The 25648-nt window shown below is 33.2% G+C and overlaps 1 protein-coding gene across 1 annotated transcript; it reads right to left on the bottom strand.

Moving 5' to 3' along the window:
- Positions 1–13459: 13459 nt before the first annotated feature.
- On the bottom strand, positions 13460–16603 carry Sostdc1 (sclerostin domain containing 1). Its single transcript, XM_076863159.2, has 2 exons — positions 16399–16603; positions 13460–13875 (listed from the first exon to the last, which is right to left on the bottom strand). The coding sequence occupies exons 1-2, from the start codon at positions 16601–16603 to the stop codon at positions 13460–13462; spliced, it is 621 nt and encodes a 206-aa protein (XP_076719274.1).
- Positions 16604–25648: the final 9045 nt, after the last annotated feature.

Consider the following 25648-nt stretch of genomic DNA (forward strand, 5'->3'; position numbering starts at 1 on the left):
CCTCAGGAGCCTCTGCCTGTCTCATATCAACAATCAACCCAACTCCCTCACTTATTTGGGGATTATGGTTAGGGAAAACAAGAATAATTCTTTCTCATCAGAAGGGTATCAACCTATTATTAAGAGCTATGTGAATGGTATAGAATATTAATCTACTTCTCCAAGAAATTTCAGTCAAATTAAGGGGGGAAAATGCCATACCTAAAACCTAGTACTATTAAGTGTTCAATTATGTGATTTAGACTATGGAGGCAACAGAAAGTATAGGCATCCAATAATATTATTTCTACTTTCATTCCAAGAGAGTTTGATCATTAATCCAAGGTTTAAATGTTCTGTTGTAACAGAAATCATTTATGACTCAGAGCCGGTTTAACCTTTATATGACTTTTGCATATGGAAAACAAATATAAAACAGGGAAGGAGTGTGGATGTCATTTTGAAATTACCAAATTATACTTTATCTAGTACACAAAAGAGAAAAATGGATTTTTTTTCATTTATAGAAGTGAAAATGTTTCTTAGATGAAATGTTATATAAAATTTTAATGTGGCTTTCTTATATAAAAAAGACACAAGTGAAGAGTTAATATCTATATTAAAAGCAGCTATCAATTGGAAATATAAAGTTTCTAGATGCTATGAAACATATACTATGCTGAAAGAATCTTTAGCAACAAAAGCTCTATTTATACTTCTTTCAAATATCCTTTTAAAAGACCAAGAATAAAATGCATTTCCAGATACAGCAGACTCATTTGCCTGAAATTCAGCCATTGCTTTTCAGAATGGTGTTAATGTTTTGTTTTTTTTTCCACTTGTGTTACTGTCTTCTCAATTTTATGGCACAAAACCACCTTAGCAAATAGAAGAAAACTATATAGAAACAAAATTAGTAAATAAAATAGAAATTAATCAGGTTGTGATCTCAAAGGAAATTAATTTGTAATGCGCAAATACTGATGACAGAGCACTTTAGTGGGTAGTAATATTGAATTGAGACATGTATAAGAAATGCTTAGAAGTAAAGTTCAAATAAACAGTATAAAATATTGCAAAAAATTTCCAAAATTATATAGAGTTTATTATATTCAGGTAATATAGTCAAGTCTCTTTCATTATAGTCCCTTAAGGCTGCTGTAACAAAATAGCATAAACAACAAAAAATCCTTTCTCACTGTTCTGGAAACTATAAATTTCAAGATCAAGGCAATGTCTGGTGAAGTCCCACTCTGCATATCCAACAACTTATATTTGTGTCCTCAAGTGCCACAGGGACCAGGTAGCTCTCTCTGATTTCTTTTATAATGGTACTAATTTGTTCATGAGGATAGAAGTTTCATAACCTAATGGAATCCTTAAGATCTCTGCCTCCTAATACCATTATATTGGGGATTAAGTTTAACATGGGGGGGCACAAATATTCAGATCAGTGCAATATTATTGTTGTTTTAACCCTTAAGGAACCATTGATATATGGAGAAAAATATTTTGTATTCAATGTGCCTCATTTTATCCAATACATTTAAAAATGTGTGTTATAATGTACATAATATATTAGTATGGTTATATGTAATTTATAAATGAATAAGTAAAGTGTAAATGGGAGAAGGTGATCAAAATTGCTTTTTATTCTTGTGTAGAACATATTGAAATTATTAGAGACTGGCTTTAGAGTTATGAGCCATCAGTGAACATAAATAATAAAAAGAAAACACAGAATAAAATGCTAATCTGAATATTTGGAATGGGATTGACATATTTTATTGGAATGAAGAAAAAGCAGGGATTAAGCAAGGAAAAAATTGCTCTTGTTCCTTCTGCAGAAGAAACAAATGAAGGATGGTGATACACTAACTAATACATAGTGAAGTAAGCAAAAGCTACAGTAGTCAAGATTAGTATAGAAGCAAAAGGAAAATAAGTATGGAAAACTATCTCCTGTATCAATTTTGGTGTCACGCAGACATGTGAATAAATAAGAAATGACCGAAGAGCCAAGAATAGCAAGCCTAAGATGATGTAAAAAGAGCATGTGTAAAGGCATTGATATAGTAAAAGAAAAGCTCCCTCCTAGAAAACTACCAAAATGCCAATATTTTTTATTTTTAAAATTAAAAATATTTGTCCAGAATGTCTCCCAAAGATGCTTTGTCTTCTCCTTGAATTCTTCTACCTTGCTAACTTGTTCTTATTTCCTCTGCTTCTTTCTATCCTGCTCCTGGTCTACTTCCTAGACGAAAAGCTTGGAGAAAATGAAGTTCCTGTTCAAGTCCACAGTGTCCCTCAATGAACTAGCTGGTCTTTTTTTCTCTCTTTTTTTAAATATTTTTTAGTTGTTGATGTGCCTTTATTTTTTTATATGTGCTACTAAGGATTGAACTCAGTGCCTTACACACGCCAGGCAAGTGCTCTGCCATTGAGCTACAGCCCCAGCCCTGAACTAGCTAGTCTAACTTAAGAAATATAATAATAGGGTTGGGGATATAGCTCAGTTGGTAGAGTGCTTGCCTTGCATGCCCAAGGCCCTGGGGTCAATCCCAGCACCACAAAAATAAACAAACAAAAAAAAAATTTAATAATAAAAGGAATAACAATAATAACAGTAATAGCTAACATGAACTCTTATATACAAGCACTGTTTTCAGGTAGACATAATTGTCCATTTGATAGACAAAGAAACCAAAGTGTATATTACTCAAACTAATCAACAGTTCAATGGCAAGGCCAGGATTCAAAGCCAGGTATTTGATTCTAGTCTCTGTATTCTTGACTAGCATGCACTGCAATGTAACAATAAAAATAAAAACCAAAGGAAGGTTGAACAGATTCCCTATTAAATATTTTTTTGTGTTTTCCTATTCCTAAAATCCCAACAATCTAGATCCTGTATTTGGATCAACTAATACTACCAAAATGGATAAGTTGTGGTCTTCTAAGTGTATGGGGTAGACAGAGAGGAATGGCCTCTATTCTAGTTGCAAATGTTGTTGCTTTAGGCACTCCAATGCAGGTAAAGATGAATTTGCAAGGCTGGAAGTGCTTTTTATCCTTTGTACATTTAAATGCTGTGCTCAGCAGTGTAACTATTAAGCAAAGCCTGGCACCGCTGTTCATTCTCTCTCCCGTCTTTTATCTATGCAGTGCTTTCTCCTTAAAATAAACCTTTGAAATTCTGAAAAGCCCATGCTTAATTTCCCATCATTCCACACCTATGCCCAGCTTCAAGATTGACTTTGATGTGTATCTAAAGTGGCTTGGCATCCCCCTCTGTCATCATTCCCTGGATCTGTCTCTCTGTGAAACTGTCATATGATCATCACTGTCCCATGTGAGGAGAGCAGCTGCACAAAGAACTGGGATGAAATCCTTCCACAACTTCATGTGGCTTGTGGATTATACTAAAGACTGCTGGAGGGAGCAATATGAATAGGTAAGAACGTGTTTTGAAACCACATGAGAGTTATGCAGTGACCCTACCCTAGGCCATAGACCTTCAATGTTAGCATTTTAATTCAGAAATTTTATTCTCACCATAGATTACAATGGCAGCCAACCATAAACTGCTAGATTTAATGCTTTTTTTCTCTAAGATTGAGTGATAAGCTCACCATAGTATGTATTTGTGTTTTAGGTAATACCTTTTGGTGAACATTAATGTGGTAGATATTGTTCTCAGTTCATTTTTAATGGCTCTAGAGACTATATGGTTCCTTCTTCCAATTAATATCCCATTTCAGAACTTCAAACCTCCAAATGGAAATTAATAGATAATTCTTTATCAACATCGAAAGATAGCATCTATTAACCATTGGTAGATAGCATATTCTGGTAACATGATTGTTATGAAAATATCTAACAATATAAATAACAAAAATAGCCAATCTCTAAATATGTGAAAAATTATCAGAGACTGTAGGAGTCTCTGGTAAACATTCAAAGTTTTATTATATAGTTTTATATCCTATATAACATTGCTTAATTTTTTATCTCAGTTTCTGTTTCTTTTTTACTTAATTTAAGTTGATTTGTTTCTTGAGGTACATGATATCTGACATTAGGGTAAGGCATCCAAAACTCTCAGCATTTCACCCAAATTTGTCACTTTAAAATTCTTATCACAAGTATAAAATATTGAAGTGGAAAGGCTGATGCTGGAAGGGATCTTGGAGAGCATCTTAATATCTGTATAGGATTAAAAATGAAACCTGGAGAGATTCTATAATAACTTGGGGCCAACTAAATGCAATACACTGTTCCAGATGTCGTAATAAAAGATAAGCCCAGGACTGACTGATATGCAATTCACCAGCTCTTAAATCCATTGCCCTCCAGATGAGGTCAGCCAGTGCAAGCCTTGACAGGAGATCAACTGGAAGAAGGAAGGAGAGTGACAAGGTTATTATTTCCCTTGCTTTGCAGGTTCCCTGGGTAGACACAGACATAACCCACTGCATCTCTTGTTGTGAACTCAGCCTTTGCCTTCTGAGTTCCAATAACATTATCTTCCCTCATTCTTTAGGCCTGGGGTGATGACAGCTTTGCTGCGGCATGTCCTGCCTGTGCTTCTGTGCTCTGCCTTGTGCTTAACCTATCCCAAACTTTATGACTACTTTCCTCATAATAAATCTTTCTTAGCTGATTCTGAGTATGTTGTTTCCTTTTGGAATACTAACAGAGATATCATCAGTGCAGATCTCAGGAAATTTAGAATTTAGCTGAATTTCCTAAGGCCATTCAGAAGTAGAGGATTTGAGTCGCCTAATTCAGATCTCCTAACTTCTGACTAGGAGATCATTTAAATACCCCACTCACCCTTAGACTACCTTAACTGACCTAACAAATGGTCAGGTATGTATAGTTTGGTAAATTCTAGACTTCTTAGGAATTTAATGCTGGTTTTTAAAATTGGTAATATTCATATCAAATGCCTGGATTTCTGGTTGGATGTGGCTACTATGCATGGTATCAGATTTGGTACTATCTTGTTTCCTATAGTCTCTATCATTTTCCCTTGCCTCACTCCCAACCTATTGGTCCTAATAAGCATTGTTTGCAAACCTTGCCTTAAATGTGTTTTCTCTTCAAAAGAAGTTTGTATATGAGAAAAATGTAAAAAATGTTAAGTATGGAAAGAATCTTTTAATGGCAGGATATTGGGTATCAGTAGTACTGGAGAGGTGGAGAGAAGTGGTTTTTGTTTGTTTGTTTCTTTTGTTTTTTTTTTTTTTTGTTGTTGTTGTTTAACTAGACAAAGAAAACAACAGGGCTTCAGATAGCCTTGAAATCACAGTATTTGAAAGTTCTTATTCTGGACAGCCATCCTGAGAGACTAGCTTTTCAGAACTCATTCCAGAGCTATTCTACAGTGTTGACTATGTGTCCTTAAAAATCTTTTTTTCCCCTATCATCAACATTTTCCAGCATTTTATTTCTGTTCACCATATGGTATTATGGTCAGATCTGCCCACTGAACATGCTTATCATTATATTGACAATAAATGAGATAATAAAACAATAGAAAAATCCATAACCCAGTATGTCCAGTAACTACACCTGTTTTAGTTTAATAATATTACAGAATCATACATGCTTAACTCCAAAAGAACATAATGATCAAAAAAGAGTCTTGTTCCAGCTCCAACATCTGCTAGAGACATTCTCTTGGATCTTTCCCCAGTGATATGGATTAAGAAATGGGGATAAAATATACATTTACACAAATACAATTCAAGTCTTTAAAAAAGTATTCCCTCAAACATATATTAATGACCGAGAACCTTTAACTTATAAAATAACAGCACAGTTTCATGATATCAATGCAATCATCCAGTATGATCCATAAAATTTTCCATATCCTTGGAGAGATTTCTTTATTGGGACTTTAATATCTTCATACAGGCAGACCATCCTATCATCATACATTCCTCTCTTGAGCAAATTAATTATATTGTCATCATTTCAAATGTTTATAATTAATTTAAAATATCTTACTAAATATTAAGCATGAACAATGGCCCAGATGCATAAATCTCTACGTATTTTGTTTGCTGAAGTTGTCTAAACCATTACTTCTAAACAAGTTCTGTCATTAGAAATAAAATGACTTTACTTATGCAAAGTATCATGAAGCAGGCATTTTTAAGTTTAAATGAAGAGTTTAATTTTTATGTTTAATTTTTATGTTTAAGGTGTATAGTTAAATAATTAAATTGAAAAATCTGTATAAAACTTGTAACAATTTTATACAAGAAGTAGAGCCTCTCAAAGAAGTTAGTGCTGAAAAAAATAAAGATTTTAACTATTTGGTGGGCTTTACAGTCACAAAGAAAGATGATTATTACCGAAATGCTTTTATTATTTGCTATTGTTTATCTCAAACATTTATGACAATATTCCCCCTTTGGAATATACCTTCTTGTTTTAAGTCCAGATAGTACAACTTAGGTAGCTATGAAACCCTGTGAGTCTTGCTCAAGAAAAGAATTGTATGAATTTACTTTTGTATTTTGCAGTAAAGCATTTGTTCTTTTCCTGATTTGATTGCCTTTTTGCTCCGCAAAGTGTGTTTTTAGAACCCAATAGACACAGAATAAGTTTTCAATAATTTTTCACTGTATTTGATTAATGAATGACTTTCAAGTAACATAAAATACATTAACTAGAAATATAAGTATCCTACTTATATTGCAATATGTATGTTTAAGATTTTTTAGATGAAAACTTCCCCAAAATATAACATCATTATTTCATAATAAAACTCAATTCCCATTATAGGTCACTTATTACTTATTACCTTCTCTAGAAGCAAATAGGTAATAGAGTGGTATCAGAGTTTTTAACAGAGAGAAATTCTAATCTGTTTTGTATCAAGTTCACTCATCTTTTCCCTGTTTTCTGCATCTTCCTGTGTTTCCTCAAGTTAGGACAGAATGAAAAATGCCTATAATGCTAGTCTTAGCTCTCAGAGATGTGTTTCCAGTTTCACATTATTTTTCCTACTTAATAGAGATATGGGATATGATAGAAGAGGTTTCATAACAAATTTGGCCAAAATATTATTCTGGAATTTCATGATGGAATGAACCAGAAACATAATCAGAAGCAAAGAAAAGTATAAATTCAATCTTCTTTCTGTAGCTGTTCTCATGACTGGAAATATGATCATATTGTTTGGGATAATAGAAAATGAATATTTTAGGGCTTGAAAATATTTTGGACAGCAACTTATTTTTGTTTATAACAGTATCTTATTTTATTTTAAGTCACTCCCTGACTTAAAGGGATATTAGATAATGTCTTTTAAGTGACTGAGACTTAAGCTGAAGAACAAAGTATAACTTAGTATTAGCACGGTCTAAACCAGATTTTGCACGTCTTGTTTTCAAGTTCATATGTCTTTTACATTTCAGATGAGTCAAACTGAAAACTTCATTTATTATCTTTTAAGATATCATATTAAGTCAGAGATTAAACATAAAAATCTTTATTAGTATAGAAAGGAGACAATAATTAATTATCAATTAAGAAAGATCATGTCAACAAATAAGCAAAATAGTATCCTTTCAATAGATTATTAAATGCATTTGACATTTTCTTGTCTTTGATTTTTAACAAAAAATATTTTGGCAATAAAAATTCTTTTCACCCTTTGATCTTGAGAAAGTTAGAAAAAGGCAAGGAAATAATTTTTATAACTTATAAACTATATATGAAAACTAAAAGGGGAATCAAGGCAGTTATACAGAAAGTTCAAGTCAAGAAAATGGTTAACTATTTTACATAAAATGTAGTGCTTATTAGAGATTATAGAGGATTGTTAAACAGTTTTGGTTACTGAATGACTAGGTTCAGTGACTTAGGCTATATTTGAATATCAAATTTATATGAATAATTCAGTGAATAAAAGGATTAAAATGATCATTTTGTGAAGTTGCCATTATTGTAAGATAAAGGATTTTTAAAATTTATACAATGTTAATAAGTTTCAAAGGAGGAATTCACTTCTAATGAAAGTTTCAGTATATAAAATACAGTAAAGATTGATTATGTAAAATACTATATTTTAACAGTAACTTATTTAAAAATCAAATCAAACACTTGATCAGTTTTAATAACAATAAATTTTGGGTAAAACTTGTCTGAGTCATTGACAGTGTCATTCAATTTAGACATATACCTCACGTTCAAGCACCTAATTCCACTGCCAAAAATTAAGTCAGTAATACAAGATAACTGTTGGTTCACAGTTACTTAAATTAAAGGAAAACATACATTCCTTCATAAGAAATCCTTCAAACTGTTTTACATAAATATTTTGGCCAGTCGGCCAATGTAAATGATAGGTTCTCACTCTGTCTAATTTGCTCTGGGAATATTTATGTAGTCAGTTTGGCAATAATTAATTTTAATCAATTTTCAATCCTGGAAATTAAAACATCTCCCCAGTAGAATTTCTGCAGTAGTTGTTACCCTATATCTCATTAAGACAAATCGCAAAATATACAGGAGAGTGTACCACATGTGTTATAGGAACGATGCACCCACTAATGCATCTGGCAAGTGACACTCAAGAATACAATGACCTTCAAGATATCTGTCCCATCAGGTCCCTCTTTGTGGATGTAACAAAGATTTCTAGTGGCCAAATGTCTATTTAGTTTATAAATCTAAACCGATTTTAACATAGAACGTTATTTTAATAGGTTCTACTGAAACCATGTTGAAAGTCATCCCAATCTCACCTTGAGACATATAGTCTTAAAAAGAAAACACTACTCTCTTGCACTGAGCATCCTGTTGTTTTTCCTGTAAACTTCCAAGTTTCTTTTATAGATTCCACCAAACACTTGCCTTATGTGTCATTCTTTATTATAGCTTATGACTAGTAGAAGTTAATGCTGAGTTTAAGGTATGGAATGAATGACCATTTTAGTACTCACAAGAACTTTCAAGAATTAAATCTAATCCAAATGATATTTTAATTTTAACTAGGTTTTGATACCTAGAATTTTATGGTGGTAGCAAAAAAGAAAATTTCAGCATAGTAAATTTAACTTCCAAAAGCTTTATTTTGATTCAGCAGTTTCAAAGTTTCCTCATTTTGCTACTGCTAAATACTATTTTCTCCACCCCAAGCTTCTTATGACCATTACTCTGAGTCTCTATCAAAAATGTCATATTTCATAGATCATATTATGTAAACAATTAGTCTAGTATCATAGTAAATATACAGTAGTGATTTACAGAGTAGGTGGTAAAAACTTACTCATTTGAAAAAGGGAAGGAATGAATTGATTCGATCTTTTATTAAATACACAACCACACCCTAATTTTTGTTGTTTTTCTACATGTGTACAATAAAACAAACATGACTAAGAGAGTTCTATCAATTAGTTATTTTTATTTACTTAGTTATTTTAACTAGCATAAATTAATAATTATAAATAACCCATAACTAAAATATTAACTTTTCTTCAAATAGATATTTAAAAAAATGTCCATGTCCATGTTTGATTTAGATCTAGCATGCTATATATATATTCATTTTTTATGTGCTACTAATTTTTCTTTCATTATCCTTATATACATGTGTATATCATATACATCACAAACATCTAATATATCACATACATCTAATATATCTATAAATATCAATATACTGCAGTCTGTTCATCTGTCCCTCTATGTATTTATCAAACCATTTATCAGCCAGGCAAGGTGACACAGGTGTGTAGTTCCAGCGCTCAGGAGGCTGAGGTGGTCAGCTGGAGCCCAGAAGTTCAAACCAGCCTGGGCAACGTAGAGAGATTCCCTCAAAAAAAGGGAAAAAGTTCTTTATCTATAGTGTCAAAAACAAATTTGATAAGTAAATCCTTTCATGGATAGATATTTTGAATGTAAACTAGAGATCAGTAGTTGCTTAAATCATTACAATCCACCAGTTTGAATTGATACTTAGTAAATAAAATTGCATATAGTTCATCAATATGGAACATGTGGATTAACTAAAAATAAAAAAAAAAAAATAAGAGGAACCTAAAATACAATCAGCAATTCTGACACAAGTGCTTTCTGTCATTCTTAAATTGTTATTATAAAGCTATATTCTTTCTGTTGACTTTTAATTTTTACTTCATTGAGAGATGAATTTTATACTGGGCCTCTCCTATTGATTGCTGACCTTTTCCTCTCATTGATGTTAAATACCATGCAAAGAATGCATGAGCAATGTGACGTGGCCTGAAATGGATCTGCAAATGGAACATGACCATGAGAAATATATCTAATTTTTTGCTTAGCAGAGAATACAGAAGTCTTATATATGTTTCTTTTATGCCATTTTTCTGTTAGCACATTTATAGAATATTTACTAATATACTATTAGTAGTTAACTCAGTGAAGACAGTAGCATCTTATTTTTACCAAAAAAAATTGCTTCAGTGTTCTGTTTGTAAAAGGTAGTAGCATGGTCTTCTTGGTGGTGAAAAGCTATTCCTAGGTCAAATCTTTTTTATGCTTCGGATCTTATGACACACTGATTCTTGAGGCCATTTCTATAGTCTTCTATAGAAGATGCTGTATTATAAGGAACAAATAGCTAAATTGTTTTTTAGTCAGCTATTTTACTGCTGTGAACAGCAGTAAGAACAATTAGAGGAGGAAAAGTTTATTTGGGGGTTCACAGTTTCAGAGATCTCAGTCCACAGATGGCCAACTCCATTGCTCTGGGTCTAAGATGAGACATAATGGGGGAAGGGTGTGGTAGAGAAACATGGAACCAGGATGTGGAATTAGAAAGCGGGGGAAGGAGAGAGAGAGATATCTGCTCATTAAGAACAAAATACATACCCCAAAGGCATGTCCCCAATGACCCACCTCCTCCAATCACACTCTACTTGCCTAAAGTTACCACCCAGTTAATCCTTATTAGGGGATTAATATACTAATCAGTTTAAAACTCTCATAACCCAATCATTTCACCTCTAAATTTTCTTGCATTTTCTCACACCTGAGCTTTTGGGGGAATATCTCGTATATAAACCATAACAATTATCTTAAGTTTTCTATGTTGTCTTTAATATCCTTTGTTAAGGTTGAATACACAGTAGAATACACATATAAAATAATATGTTTGTGGTATATTCAGCTATAATCATTATGAATGCCCCATGTATTAATATGATATAATGTAAAATAACTTATTATCTTAGTTATTGAAGCTAAAAATAAATAGTAGACTATCATTTCTTTATTTTTTAAAATATTTATTTTTTAGTTGTAGTTGGACACAATATCTTTATTTTATTTATTTTTATGTGGTTCTGAGGATCAAACCCAGGGCCTTGCACATGCTAGGCGAGCGCTCTACCACTGAGCCACAACCCCAGATACTATTTCTTTATGTAATAATATAATAGTATTATTATAAAATCTAGAGGTTTCTTTTTTTTGTCTTTATATATGTTGAAATCCTTCTACCTTTACCTCTTATAAGGAAGGTACAATATTAATGCCCTTATTTAGCTTAGTATACTATATGTAATATTCATGTGATTTTTAGATTGTAATTACAAAAAGAAGAACAAGCTACTACAAAAAAAAAAAGTACTAAGGAGTCTTCCATGCTCAGAATCCAGAAGCAGAAAACCCAGGAAATCTTACTAACACATAGCCCAATCCTTTTGATTTTCCTCAAACTTTTTTGTTTTGGGTGATGGTATCAGTAAGTTGAATTAACACATAAGCCAAATGATCTATAAACTGATCTAAGATTGTCACTGTTGTTTAATATGACAACATTCCAGAATTGAAAACACTGAAATTTAAGTTGTTTCTTTTTCTTTCTTTCTTTTTTTTTTTTTTTGTTGTTGTTTTGTTTTGAGGACCATACATTAGCATTAGTATTCAGTGTTTCCCAGCATAAGATACTGATTTTTCACAATTTCTTTCTTCTCAAACTTAGCTTCCTATTGAAATCACCTGGAACTTCAAAAACTGCTGATATCTGAATTCCACCCACAGAAATTCTGATGTTACTTGCATGGAAGCCAAGGCATTTGGTCTTATAATATCTCCCCCAGGTGATTATAACGTACAGCAGACTTGGCATCTACTGGTATATATAAATTTGATATTCTTATTACAACTCACTGCTGGACTGCCACCCAACTTTTTCAACCATCCCATTTACTGAAGAGATAGTCTCCTTTTTTCTCTCTTTCCTTTCGCTTATTAAAGACATTTCTGTCCATGTTTGAATGTGACAGTAAAAAAAAAAAAAAAAAAGCAATAAATGTGGCTGGGGATGTAGGTCAGTGGTAGAGTATATGGTTAAGCATGTACAAAGCCCTGAGGTCAATCCTAGCTTAAAAAGAAAATTACTCTCATACCTTTATTTCATAGTTTTTGCAAACATGTGCCCCTTTATATATGTTATAGACAAGGACAATAACTTTTGGCAGTGTTTATTTTTGTTAAAAGAAACTAATGGAATTGAAGGTCAATTCACCTTCTGATTGCACAGACTAAAGTATTACATATTTCAATTTTACAAAGCAACTTAGTGATTTCAAAGATCCATATTTGATAAAGTTCATGATGAAACACATATGTAATAAGGAGACTAAAATATTTATTTTACATATGTACATGTAATTTCATATATCTAGATCAACCACAAATCATATAGGAAAATATTTAGGTACATGAAAAAGCTTTAAAACATAAAAAATTAACATTTTGAAAAAAATCACATGTGAGAGCTCATTAAATAATAACATTGACAAATAAATAGTTAATCAGCTTTACTTATTAGCTGCTGCCATGCATTTCTGGCATTCCATTCCAAGCGAGGGTCAGCATGCAGGGTATAATTTCATACTATGAGACTGTAAAAAGCTAGAGGGCTTATTTTTGAAGTGAAATGTCACAAGTTCTTTCTCTTTCTTTCAAAAGAAAATCTCTTCTGCCTGCTAAATTGTTCCCCTGAAAATTACTAAAAAAGCACCTTTCTGAAATGTTACTGGGAAGATTCATGGCAACAACTTAAAAAAAAAAAAACCTTTTCTGTTTTGAAGGGATTTTTGTTTAGAAAGGGTAGAGATAGGTTAGGGAATGGAGAGTGAGAGAGCCTTTTTCACTTATAGAATATAATGATTCAGGTTTAGGGGTATATATTGTGTCAATAGTTTTAAAAAGTATGGGGAATTAAAACTACAGGATGTGTGGGATTTAAATGCAAATTGCACTCATGAACATACATATATCTTGAAGAACTTGAAAAGGAAAAGCAATTCCCAGAGAAGGTCCTGATACTTAGGACAGTTTTCTGGGCTCTATCAAAGCAGAAAGCATATACTTTTGAGTGACAAAATAGCAATGGCAGGCTTGAGTCTTCTAAGCAATCAAATCTGTAAAGCAGATGGTTCCTAGGCAGTTCAGTCTGAGAGTATGAGTTCTAACTCATGCTGTGCTTGCTGGATTTGCTAGCTCTTTTCCGCTCTCTGTGATGCTGGGCTGGTTTGGCAGGCGACACACTCTCAAAGTTGTGACTGGACTCATTGTGCTGCCGAGTGTACCTCTTGCATTTGCAGGCAGTGACCACAGTGATTTTGTAGGTGCGTGTGCTGCCATCTTGACATTGAAGCTGGATTCTCTGGGTGCGTGTTTTGTCATTAACACACCTCCACTCCTGGGAGCTCCTCCTGCTCCAGTATTTTGTTCCATACCCTCCTCCAATCCAGTTAGGAAGCACTGGCAGAGGCAAGCACTCACCAGCACATACCAGCTCCTTCAGAGGGCTGATACTGGTGCACTGGCCATCAGAGATGTATTTGGTGGAACGAAGTTCCCGGCAACCTACTTGAACCCGACCTGCAAAAAAATGGAAAAGAACATGTATCAAAGACAAAAAGCAGATGAAGATTAAAATAATAATAATAATAATAATAATAATTTGCATTGACAAAATAATATCCAAGTGGTAATAAACTGCTAAAGAGAAAGTTAGCATCTACTTTTGTTTTCACAGTGCAAAAATCTGCTAAATAGTTGTTAGAGACACTTTCATGAAAATCATCAGTTTACATAAAGGCTATAACATTTTTTGGAAAAAAAATAATATTAAGACTGATTTTTTTCATGTAAAACATTAGCTAGTTGTTTACTAGAATATTTGAAAATCTCATTTGCTTAGTCTCACTTCCCAAAAAGGGTTTAGCAGCTATTCCATTTATGTGTAAATATTCATTCTTCAATGAGTCCAAAAGAGTGCACTTTCATGTTCTCTTTCTCATGGGTCATATTGGCTAATGTCTGCAAGTGCTTTTAATTAGTTTTTTTTTTTATCTGTTGAGAAAATGTGGAAAGTATTTAAATATTGTAGGCAGTGCAGATTCGTTCTGTAATACTTGATTTCAGTTACAGATTTCAGCTGCATAGAATCATATGGGTATAACCTCTGACATTTTGCACATCAAACTTAGTAACTACATTTTAAACATAAATTCCCAAGCCATGTTTTTAAAATACCAATAGTAAAATGTTTGAAATTCAAAATGCCACTACAACTCAAAATTTAAAGAATATAAAAACTCCTAAATCAGGAACGTATGGTTGCCATAACAACTTGGCTACATTTCCATGAATTTTATGGCAGAAAAATACCTAACATGTCTGATTTACAACTGCAAAAGGAACCATGGTGTTCATTTCCTGAATATTGGTCGTGGCAAACTTTTTATTTTAGTTATTCACATTTGACAAGTTTGTTCCTTAATTAGTTGTTTTTAATTGCATGCTTTATGTAATTAAAATAAAAATTAATCTTGAAATATTTAAAGTTTTTCTTACCATTGTTTTGTTATCTAAACTTTAGGAGAATTGCTTATAACAAACTTGGAAAGAAATCAAGTCCTGTTAACCAATATTTTAAAAAGAACATTTAAAAGCATAGTTTGATGAAATGTTTAAAAATATAAAATATAAAATACAGTGAAGTGGTTGTACATAGAATGCTGCAAGGTAACTCTAATTATAATGTGGATTAGGAGTTTTACTTCATTTCTGTGCCCTAGCACTTCTGAGGTAAGAGATATAGCCTAATGGAAATGTGATAGTTGTGGGAAAATATATGTGTATACACATGCATATATATAGATCTAGAGTTGTGGGACTGAAATTAAAGGTTAAACAATTTGCCTGGGCAGTGTGCTGGGCTTGCCTGTTTCTGAGCCTAGCTCACCTTCCTGCAGCTGCCTTAGGAATGCACCTGGAAACAGCCAGAGATGATTTTGATTTATCTAGTTTTTTGTTCCTGTGCACGTAGATTCAGCATTTTTGCAATGACAGTTCATTGACAATGAATACCCACCACATTGCATAGTAATATAATAGTAATCAGATATGCCTATGTTCTTAAAAACATACATCTTCACGAAAATAAAAAACCTTGGATTTCTTAGGAAGACATTACCAGTCTTTTTAGCTCTGACTTTTCAGAGGTCAAAACTACTTTAACAGTTGAATGGAGTTTAAGGAGGAGGTGCAAAATGATTTGTGAAGATTTCCTGTACACTGTTTCTGTCTCTCTTAAAACCCGATTATTAGCATGTGAACTCTTCTAAGGGAAAGAATGAAACAAAAGTTAGAAGAAATTTGAATCCTCTTAATTAGTGGTCAATTAGTGTGCCAATTAAACAGAAAAGGGCAAAAGAATGCTTCCTGTACAAAACATTACTGTCATTTTAAATATCTTAAGTCATAAAAAGGTTCTCCATATTTCACAGAAATATATAATTACCTAAAATTTGATTTTTTTAATAAGAAATGATTTCAGAAAAATGTGGCTCCAACATTTTGAGTTTAATCCCTCTTTTACATTGAGCATCATCAAAACTTTAAACATTTCAGTAGAAGTGTTATAGAAATCCATGTGGACAATTTTTTTCCCCTCCTCTGAAAGCTTGCCTTTTCCCCTTGTTATCTCCTATATGTACTTAGGGTGAGCTACCTTTATACACTCTACCAAAATTGCACAGGTCCTGAAGTAAACTGATAAAACAACCTAAACTTAAATGATGTAGAACAATGCTTTTAAGAATTCTCATTTTTGCATAGTTTTAAGAAAAGCAACAACTTAATTCTTAGGTACATTTTCTTTGTGGATGTTTGTAAAACTAAACTTTGTACTAGCATTATCAAGCCACTGTTTTCATTACGCTAACTCTAAAATCACTACCTAGGGAAGAATGCCAATCTATGCATGCAGCAGATTGCTCCCAGATTGTTTGCAAAATATATATAGTTCAAGTTAGTTAACAATGGAATGATTTTACGGGAATGTGAGCTAATGCTACCAAAAAAGAAGAAAATCTACACAAAGTAGAACACACTTACTGTTTCGATCCAGTCCAGTGTTACTGAAATGCCTGCCTCCATTTCTGGCTTGATTCAACGTGCTGTTGCTGCTGGGGTGTGCTGGAACAGGTTTAACTACATGTGAATAAAGGATTTCTGTGGCATCATTTTTAAAAGCCAAACAGCTTTTCATTAGGATGCATGCAAGGGGAATGAGATAGAAATGAATGGCAGGAGGAAGCATGGTGAGTAGAGGATCTGCTTGACTGGAGAGCTGGTTTGTTCCTGTCCCTCTGCTTCTGCACTGTAGCTGTGAAATTCCTCCTCAAGGTTCCCTTTATATATCCACAGAGGTTTGGCGTTCATTCAGGTGTAAAGTTGTATAGGGCTTCAGAGTGAAAACACAAGAGAAGGGGTGGGATCCCTACTTGACCCTGCAAAAGAATTTTACCAATGGAAAAGAAGGCTGCAGAAAAGGAGGAGCTTGGTATACAAATTGCCTGAAATGTCAGAGTTGGACTTCACTTGTCTGGGAGCCCGAAGCAGGCAGACACATCCTATAGCAACTCCCGACTCTCCTCTGCCATTTCCTCTCCTGAATCTAGTTCATGTTCAAGTTTAATTTAAATAAAAATACTTTGCTGTTCATTTGAGGAGACTGGCTTTCCCACATTTGTTCTCTTTTTGCCTCAGATTTTAGAGTATTTGAGGCATGGAGGGGCTTCTTCCCAGATAACAAGAGGAATTCATATGAGTTTACACAGTGTAGGATTTACATGAAGTGCTTAGTTAAACATGTTTTGTCTCTCAAGAAGGGAACTTTTTTTTTTTTTCCCCAAGTATAAGTCACAGAGCTAAAAATCTGCCCGCTGGACACACTTAAAGAAGGCTGCTTTGATGTGCGTGAACTACTGTGCTGCTAGGTAAATTATTGCCAGGATTCTGTGGAGAATAACAAGCAAGTTCTGCCTGAATTCAAGTAACTCATACTAATTTTCATCTTAAAACTACACCACAAGCATTAACATTCACAGCATCACTTTATACGAAAGAAAACCATTCCTGACGGATTGTTGTTTAGCAAATTCAAAATAATTTTTTCTAGGTTTTTCTTTTGCTGCAGAACACAGATTCTACCCATATTTATTAAACATTTTGCTCATTACTTAATTTGATTCTGCTGCACAAGTGAGAAATGCTGTATTTTTCTGAGCTACGTTATCCATACCTGGAACAAATGTTCTATTAATTGACATTAGATCACTAATGTCTTGTCTGTCTGTCTCTCTCTCTCTCTCCCCCCTTCTCTGGGTTTATCCACAACAGCACTATTGATATTGTGGAAAAAGCAATTCATTTTGGGGCCCTATCCTGTATGTTTAGCAGCATCCCTGGCTTTACCCACTAGATGCCAGTAACAATCCCTGGTTGCAAAAAAAAAAAAAAAAAAATTAAATTAAAAAAAACCCTCCAATGTTGCCAAATGTCCCCCTAGTGGGTAAAATCCATCCCTGAATGAGAACCACAAATTATCTATCCATTCATCTTATTTTACAAAGAAAATAAAAACAAAAATAAAAGAATAATTATTTGTCAATAATAAGCAAATGTTTTTTCTTTATTCAGGAGGAAAATGGTACTGTAATTTTATTTTAAAACAATGACTGCTTCTCTTTTAGAGGAAAATACCAAAATATCTTCTGATGAAATGATACAGGACAGGGAATAAAATTCAAAAATAATACATGAAGGGATGGTTGAGGTGTAGGTGTTGAAAGATTGGTCAGGAGTTAATTGTTATTAAAGAAGGATCATGGGTATTCTGTTTTGTTTATTCTTGTGTGTGTTCAAAATGTTACACAATAAAAGCCTTAAAAATTAGAGCCAAAAAATTTTAATGTATTCATACCTCTTAATAATAATCAGATCTCTATCTTAAGGTTGTATGTAGTCATTTATCCTAACACTTTTTCTGGAAAGTAAAATATCAATTTATTTTAGGAAAATGGAGATTATATACCAACCATCCTTCTTAAATACTAATTATAAATAATCTCTTGTCCTGCTTATCAGGAGACTTGAAACCAATTACACAAAACATGTTAATATTCACCATTGACATGTAGATCCAATGCCTATAGGAAGTAAGAGATTCAGAGTATCTAACACTTCCCCAATGCATTTTAGCTTCTATGTTAGAGCAAAAGATATTAAATTTGAATTTAGTTGTCATGTTGAGTTAACAAATTGATCAAATTAATATAATAAAACTGTTAAATTTACTATGCACATATATTCTATAGGCTCAGCCTTAGGATATCATCATTGGCAGAAGCAAAATTAGAAGAGAAGACAATGCAGTTGGTATATTGGACAAGAAAATTTCAGAGTTCTTAAGGACATACATATTTTGTGGGACTGAGTTTAGAAAACTACTCTGACAAAAGAGAAATAATCATAAATTTAATATTAGTATTCCCATCAGTTTAAAACAACATCATTAAGAATTCTCACAAACTGAAATACTCTGATAAGATTATGGGTGTAGACAGTGAACATCATAATAGATTCTCATCTTCAGACCTTTGTAGATATATGCTTTGCCCACTGCTTAGGACATCCTTACCGTGCCCTTGTCTTCCTGGGTCAATACCTACTTTTCCTTCAAGTCATGTTTAGATATCACTAGGACTAAGAAACTTCTCCTGCCTCTAACTCTGAGTCTGGATTCAGCATCCTACCTATACTTGCCTGATGAGATGGCAGGTTTCATCACAGATGAACCATTTCTATTTTATAAATATCACTGGATAAGCAGTAAATTACATAGTAAGAAATATAGAAAAAGTCCTTTAACAAAGAAAAGATTGGTGAGTATTTGTGATAGGTTAACATGGTTGCCAATAATTTTTTTCTGAAGGTATTCACACCCTAGCAGCAATCTCTTTTTCTTGAGTGAAGGATGAGTCTAGTGACTAACTTCCTATGAACATAATCCATTCACATGATGAGATGTGACTTCTTTCTAAGACTAGGTTTCCAAAAGACTATGACTTCTGTCTTGCTCATCTGCTCTAGCTATATTGCCTACATACTCTGATGGAAGCTCGCCTTGATGTTAGCTTTGCTGTGAAGGATCCCATGCATGTAACTAATGAGGAAGAGAGGCCCTCGGCCAAACGGCCCAGAATTCTGTCCACAACATGTGTGAGCTCAGAAGCAAATTCTCTCACACTCAATCCTTCAGATGAGGCTGCAGCCCTGGCCTATACCCTGAATGCAGCCTTATAAAAGATGTTGAACCAGAGGCACCTAAAGGATCTAGAAGACAATAAACTTATAAAAAATAACTGAGGGGTTGTTATACAACTATAAACAATCAATGTAATATTATTAGTGTAAAAATAAATAGTGGTCATTAAGCCATTTGTAAATCTTTTTTTTCTTATCTTATTTTAATTTGTAATATGACAGTAGAATGCATTACAATTCATATTATATAGAGAGTGTACAATTTTTCATATCTCTGGTTGTATACAAAGAAGAGTCACACCATTCATTTCTTCATACATGTATTTAGGGTAATGATATCCATCTCATTCCACCATCTTTTTTTTATCCCCATTCCTCCTCCCTTTCCCTCCCACCCCTTTACCCTATCTAGAGTTTGTCTAGTCCTCCCATGCTCGCCTTCCCAAGATCCCACTATGAATCAGGTTCCTTATATCAGAGAAAATATTTGGCTTTTGTTTTTTTGAGATTGATTAACTTCCCTTAGCATTATATTCTAAAACTCCATCCATTTACCTGCAAATGCCATGATTTTATTCTCATTTATTGCTGAGAAATATTCCATTGTGTATATATACTACATTTTCTTTATCCACTCATCTACTGAGCGGCATATGGGTTGATTCCAAGATTTAACTATTGTGAATTGTGCTGCTATAAACATTGATGTGGCTGTGTCACTGTAGTATGCTGTTTTTAAGTCCTTTGGGTATAGATCAAGGAAAGGGATAGCTGGGTCAAATGGTGGTTTCATTCCCAGCTTTCCAAGGAATCTCCATACTGTTTTTCATATTGGCTGCACCAATTTGCAGTCCCACCAGCAATGTATGAGTGTGCCTTTGTCCCAACATCCTCACCAACATTTATTGTTTTTTGTGTTCTTAATAGCTGCCATTCTGACTAGAGTGAAATGAAATCTTGGAGTAGTTTTGATTTGCATTTCTCTAATTGCTAGAGATGTGTCTTCTGTGGGGTGTCTGTTCAGTTCCTTGACCCATTTATTGATTGTGGTAAAAATTTGCTTTCATTCTGTAGGCTCTCTCTTCACCTCACTGATTGTTTCTTTTGCTGAGGAGAAGATTTTCAGTTTGAATCCATCCATTTATTGATTCTTGATTTTATTTCTTGTGCTATAATAGGATTAATAAGGAAGTTGGAGCCTAATCAGACATGATGGAGATGTAGGCTTATGTTTTTTTTCTATTAGGTGCAGGGTCTCTGGTCTAATTCCTAAGTCCTTGATCCACTTTGAATTGAGTTTTGTGCATGGTCAGAGATAGAGGTTTAATTTCATTTTGTTGCATATGGATTTCTAGTTTTCCCAGCACTATTTTTTGAAGAGGCTATCTTTTCTCCAATGTACGTTTTGGGCGCCTTTATTTAATATAACTGTAATTATGAGGGTTTGTCTCTGTGTCCTCTATTCTGTACCATTGGTCTACAAGTCTATTTTGGTACCAATACCATGCCATTTTTGTTACTATTGCTCTGTAGTATAGTTTAAGGTCTGGTATAGTAGTGCCACCTGCTTCACTATTCTTGCTAAGGATTGCTTTGGCTATTCTGGAAAAGATTATTTTTCCAGATGAATTTCATGTTTGCTTTTTCTATTTCTATGAGAAATGTTATTGAGATTTTGATTGGAATTGCATAGTGCTTTTGGTAGTGTGATCATTTTGACAATATTAATTCTGCCTATCCAAGAACAAGGAAGATCTTTGCATCTTCTAAGGTCTTCTTTAATTTCTTCTTTTAGCATTCTGTAGTTTTCATTGTAGAAATCTTTCACCTCTTTTGTTATGTTAATTCCCACATATTTATTTTTTTGAGGTTATTTATATGGGGTGGTTTTTCTTGTTTCCCTTTCATAGGATTTGTCTCTGATATACAGAAATGCCTTGATTTATGGGTGTTGATTTTGTGTCCTCCTACTTTGCTGAATTCATTTACTTGTTCTAGAAGTTTACTGGTGGAATTTTTTGAGTCTTCAAGATATAGAACTATATCATCAGCAAATAGTGCTAATCTGAGTTCTTCTTTTCTTATATCTATCCCTGTAATTTCTTTCATCTGTCTAATTGCTCTGGCCAGTGTTTCAAGAACTATGTTAAATAGTGTTAAATAAAAGTGATGAAAGAGGACATTCCTGTCTTGTTCCAGTTTTTAGAGGAAATGCTTTCAATTTTTCTCTATTTAAAATGATGTTGGCCTGAGGCTTAGCATAGAAAGCTTTCATGAGGTTGAGATATGTTCCTGTTATCCGTAGTTTTTCTAGTGTTTTGAACATGTATAAGTGCTATATTTTGTAGAATGCTTTTTCTGCATTTACTGAGATAATCATATGATTCTCATCTTTAAGTCTATTGATGTGATAAATTACATTTATTGATTTCTGTATGTTGAAACATCCTTGCATCCCTGTGATGAACCCCACTTGATTGTGGTGCACTATCTTTTTGATATGTTTTTGTATTTGATTTGTCAGAATTGTATTGAGAATTTTTGCATCTATATTTATTAGAGATATTGGTCTGAAGTTTTCTTTTGCCTGGCTTTGGAATCAGGGTGATATTGGCCTCATAGAATGAGTTTGGAAGTGCTCCCTCTTTTTCTATTTTACAAAATAATTTGTAGAGTATAGGCATTAGTTCTTCTTTATAGATCTTGTAGAACTCAGCTGTGTATTCATCTGGTCTTGGGCTTTTCTTGGTTGGTAGGCTTCTGATGGTGTCTTCTATTTCTTTGCTTGAAATTGATCTGTTTAAATTGTGTATATCATCCTAATTCAATTTGGGCAACTCATATGCCTCTAGAAATTTGTTGATGCCTTCAATATTCTCTATCTTATTGGAGTACAAGTTTTCAAAATAATTTCTAAATATCTTCTGTATTTCTGGAATATCTATTGTGATTTTTCCTTTTTCATCACGTATGTTAGTGATTGGAGTTTTCTCTCTCCTTTCCTTTGTTAGCATGGCTAAGAGTTTGTCAATTTTATTTATTTATTTGAAGAAACAATGTTTTGTTTTGTCAAAATTTTCAACTGTTTCCTTTGTTTCAATTTCATTGATTTCAACTCTGATTTTAATTTTTTCCTGTCTTCTGCTGCTTTTGGTGTTGGTGTGTTCTTTTTCTAGGGCTTCGAGATATAAGGTTAGGTCATTTATTTGTTAACTTTTTCTTCTTTTAAGGAAAGACCTTCATGCAAAGAACTTTCCTCTTAGAACTGCCTTTATAGTATCCCAGAGATATTTCGATATGTTGTATCTGTGTTCTCATTCACCTCTAAAATTTTTTTTAATCTTCTCCTTGATGTCTTCTGCAACCCATTGTACATTCAGTAGCATATTATTTAGTCTCCAGGTGTTGCAGTAGCTTTTATTTCTTATTTTATCATTTATTTCTAATTTCAGTACCATTTTGATCTGATAGAATGCATGTAATATCTCTACTTTTTTGTATTTGCTAATAGTTGCTTTATGGCATAATATATGCTCTATTTTAGAGAAAGATCCATGTGCTTCTGCGAAGAAAGTGTATTCACTTGTTGATGGATGAAATATTCTATATATGTCGGTTAAGTATGATTGTATTATTGAGATTCATAGTTTCTTTTTTTAGCTTTTGTTTGGAAAATCTATCCAGTGGTGAAAGAGGTGTGTTAAAGTCATCCAAAATTATTCTGTTGTAGGCAAGTTGACTCTTGAACTTGAAAAGAGTTTGTTTGATGAATGTAGATGCTCCATTGTTTGAGGCATATATATTTGTAATTGTCATGTCTTGTTGGTGCATGGTTTCCCTGAACAGTATGAAATGTCCTTCTTTGTCCCTTTTGATTAACTTTAAGTTAAAGTCTACTTTATTTGATATGAGAATGAAAACTTCTGCTTGTTTCCGCAGTCCATGTGAATGGTATGATTTTTCCCAATCTTTCATCTTCAGTCTGCGTATGTCTTTTCTATGAGATGAGTCTCTTGGAGGCAACATATTATTTTGTTTTATTTTATCCAATTAGCTAGCATATGTCTTTTGATTGGTGAGTTTAAGCCATTACCATTCAGGGTTATTATTGAGACATGATTTGTATTCCCAGCCATTTTTGTTTATTTTAGGTATTTAACTTGACTTGGTTTCTCTCTTGATTAGTTTTTTTTTTTTAGTGTAATATCTCCTTCTGCTGATTTTCATTGTTGTTTTTCATTCTCTTCATAGAATATTTGGCCAAGGATGTTCTACAGTGCAGGTTTTCCAGCTGTAAATTCTTTTAACTCTTTTTTTTTATCATGGAAGGTTTTTATTTCATCAACAAATCTAAAGCTTAATTTTGCTGGATAAAAAAATTCTTGGTTGGCATCCATTTTCTTTCAGAGCTTGATATATGTTGTTCCAGGATCTTCTAGCTTCCAGGGTCTGGGTTGATAAATCTGTATATAACCTAATTCGTTTTTCCTTATATGTCATCTGATTCCTTTTTCTTGTAGCTTTTAATATCTCTCCTTATTCTGTATGTTAGGTATTTTCATTATAATGTTTCTTGGTGTAGATCTGTTGTGATTTTGTACATTTGGCATCCTGTAAGCCTCTTGAATTTGGTTTTCCAATTTGTTCTTCATGTTTGGAAAATTTTCTGATATTTCATTGAATAGATTGTTCATTCCTTTGGTTTGTACCTCTTTGCCTTCCTTTATCCCAATAACTCTTAAATTTGGTCTTTTTTTTTTTTTTGCTATCCCATATTTCTTGAATGTTCTCTCATGGTTTCTTACTATTTTCACTGTGTTATCTACATTCTTTTCAAGATTATATATTTTGTATTCATTGTCTGAGGTTCTGTCTTCCAAGAGATCTAATCTGTTGGTGATGCTTTCAATTTAACTTTTAATTTGGTATATTGTTTCTTTCATTTCAAGGATTTCTGTTTGGTTTTTCTTTCATCTTCCCATTGAAGTAATCTTTTGCTTCCTGTATTTGCTTATGTAGCTCTTTATCAAATTGATTTTTGCTGCCTGTATTTTCTCTATTATATTATCCTTTAATTCACAGAATATTTTAATTATGTACATACTGAACTCCTTCTCTGTCATTTTATCTGCTGTGCTGGCCATGGATTCTAATAATGTAGTATATTGATTTGACTGGGGCACTGTCCTCCCTTGTCTTTTTATATTGATTGTGTGTCTTCCTTTCTAGCTCTGTAGATCCGAGGTATTACTGTTTTTTACCCTATAGGTTTATAGTGCCACTGTAGGGTTCTAATACCTCTCCTTTGAGGGGAAGGACAATGTTAACAGATCCCAATATAAACAAAATACCACCTAAAAACAAATAGTTGTTATTAAGACATTTACAGTTTGGTCACAATGTTAAGAAATCATGATTTCAATTATTATCTACAACATAATCAGTAGGTTTATAAAATGGTTTACAGTTTCTGATGGTAGTCAAAGAGCCAGGGGTGAGGTATAGGAATATATGCTGAGGAAGTATGAAATGAGCATATAGAGTTATTATATCTTAGGAAGTGTGAGAGAAATCTAAAGAAGAAGGTTAGTAACAGGAGAGTTGAGAGGTAGTAATTTTGGGTAGACAAGTAAGAGGGAATATAATACAGTACATAAAACAAACATATATATATTTAAAAAAATAAAAAGTGTTAAAATAAAATTGGAAAAAAAGAAAAATATATATACAACACAACTGTAATATACTCTTCAGTTGTCTCAGACCTCTACATCCTAATTCATGCAAAGTATTTGGTTTCACATATGTTGGGGATGTGAGGGCAGGAAAATAAAGAGCAAGAAGAAAGGAAAAAAAATCTCAAAGGAAGAAACAAGGATTGTTTTGGTTGAAAATCAGTATCTTTCCTACTTTCCTTCTCATCCAATAGGTGGGGTTGTCTGTTCTTAGTTGGTATCTCAGGATGTTGGGGGTTACCAGGGTGTGAGGGTTAGTCTTGGGTGCAGGACACTTGGATGTGGTGTATGGCACCTGCAGG

This window comes from Callospermophilus lateralis, chromosome 1 (assembly GCF_048772815.1).
Source record: "Callospermophilus lateralis isolate mCalLat2 chromosome 1, mCalLat2.hap1, whole genome shotgun sequence".
In the NCBI taxonomy this organism is placed as follows: Eukaryota; Metazoa; Chordata; class Mammalia; order Rodentia; family Sciuridae; genus Callospermophilus; species Callospermophilus lateralis.

Coding starts and splice junctions, on each gene's coding strand:
- Sostdc1 (XM_076863159.2), bottom strand. CDS start 16,603: ATGCTTCCTCCTGCCATTCATTTCTATCTCATTCCCCTTGCATGCATC. Junction 13,876..16,398: donor CACTGGACTGGATCGAAACA/GTAAGTGTGTTC, acceptor ATTTTTTTGCAG/GTCGGGTTCAAGTAGGTTGC.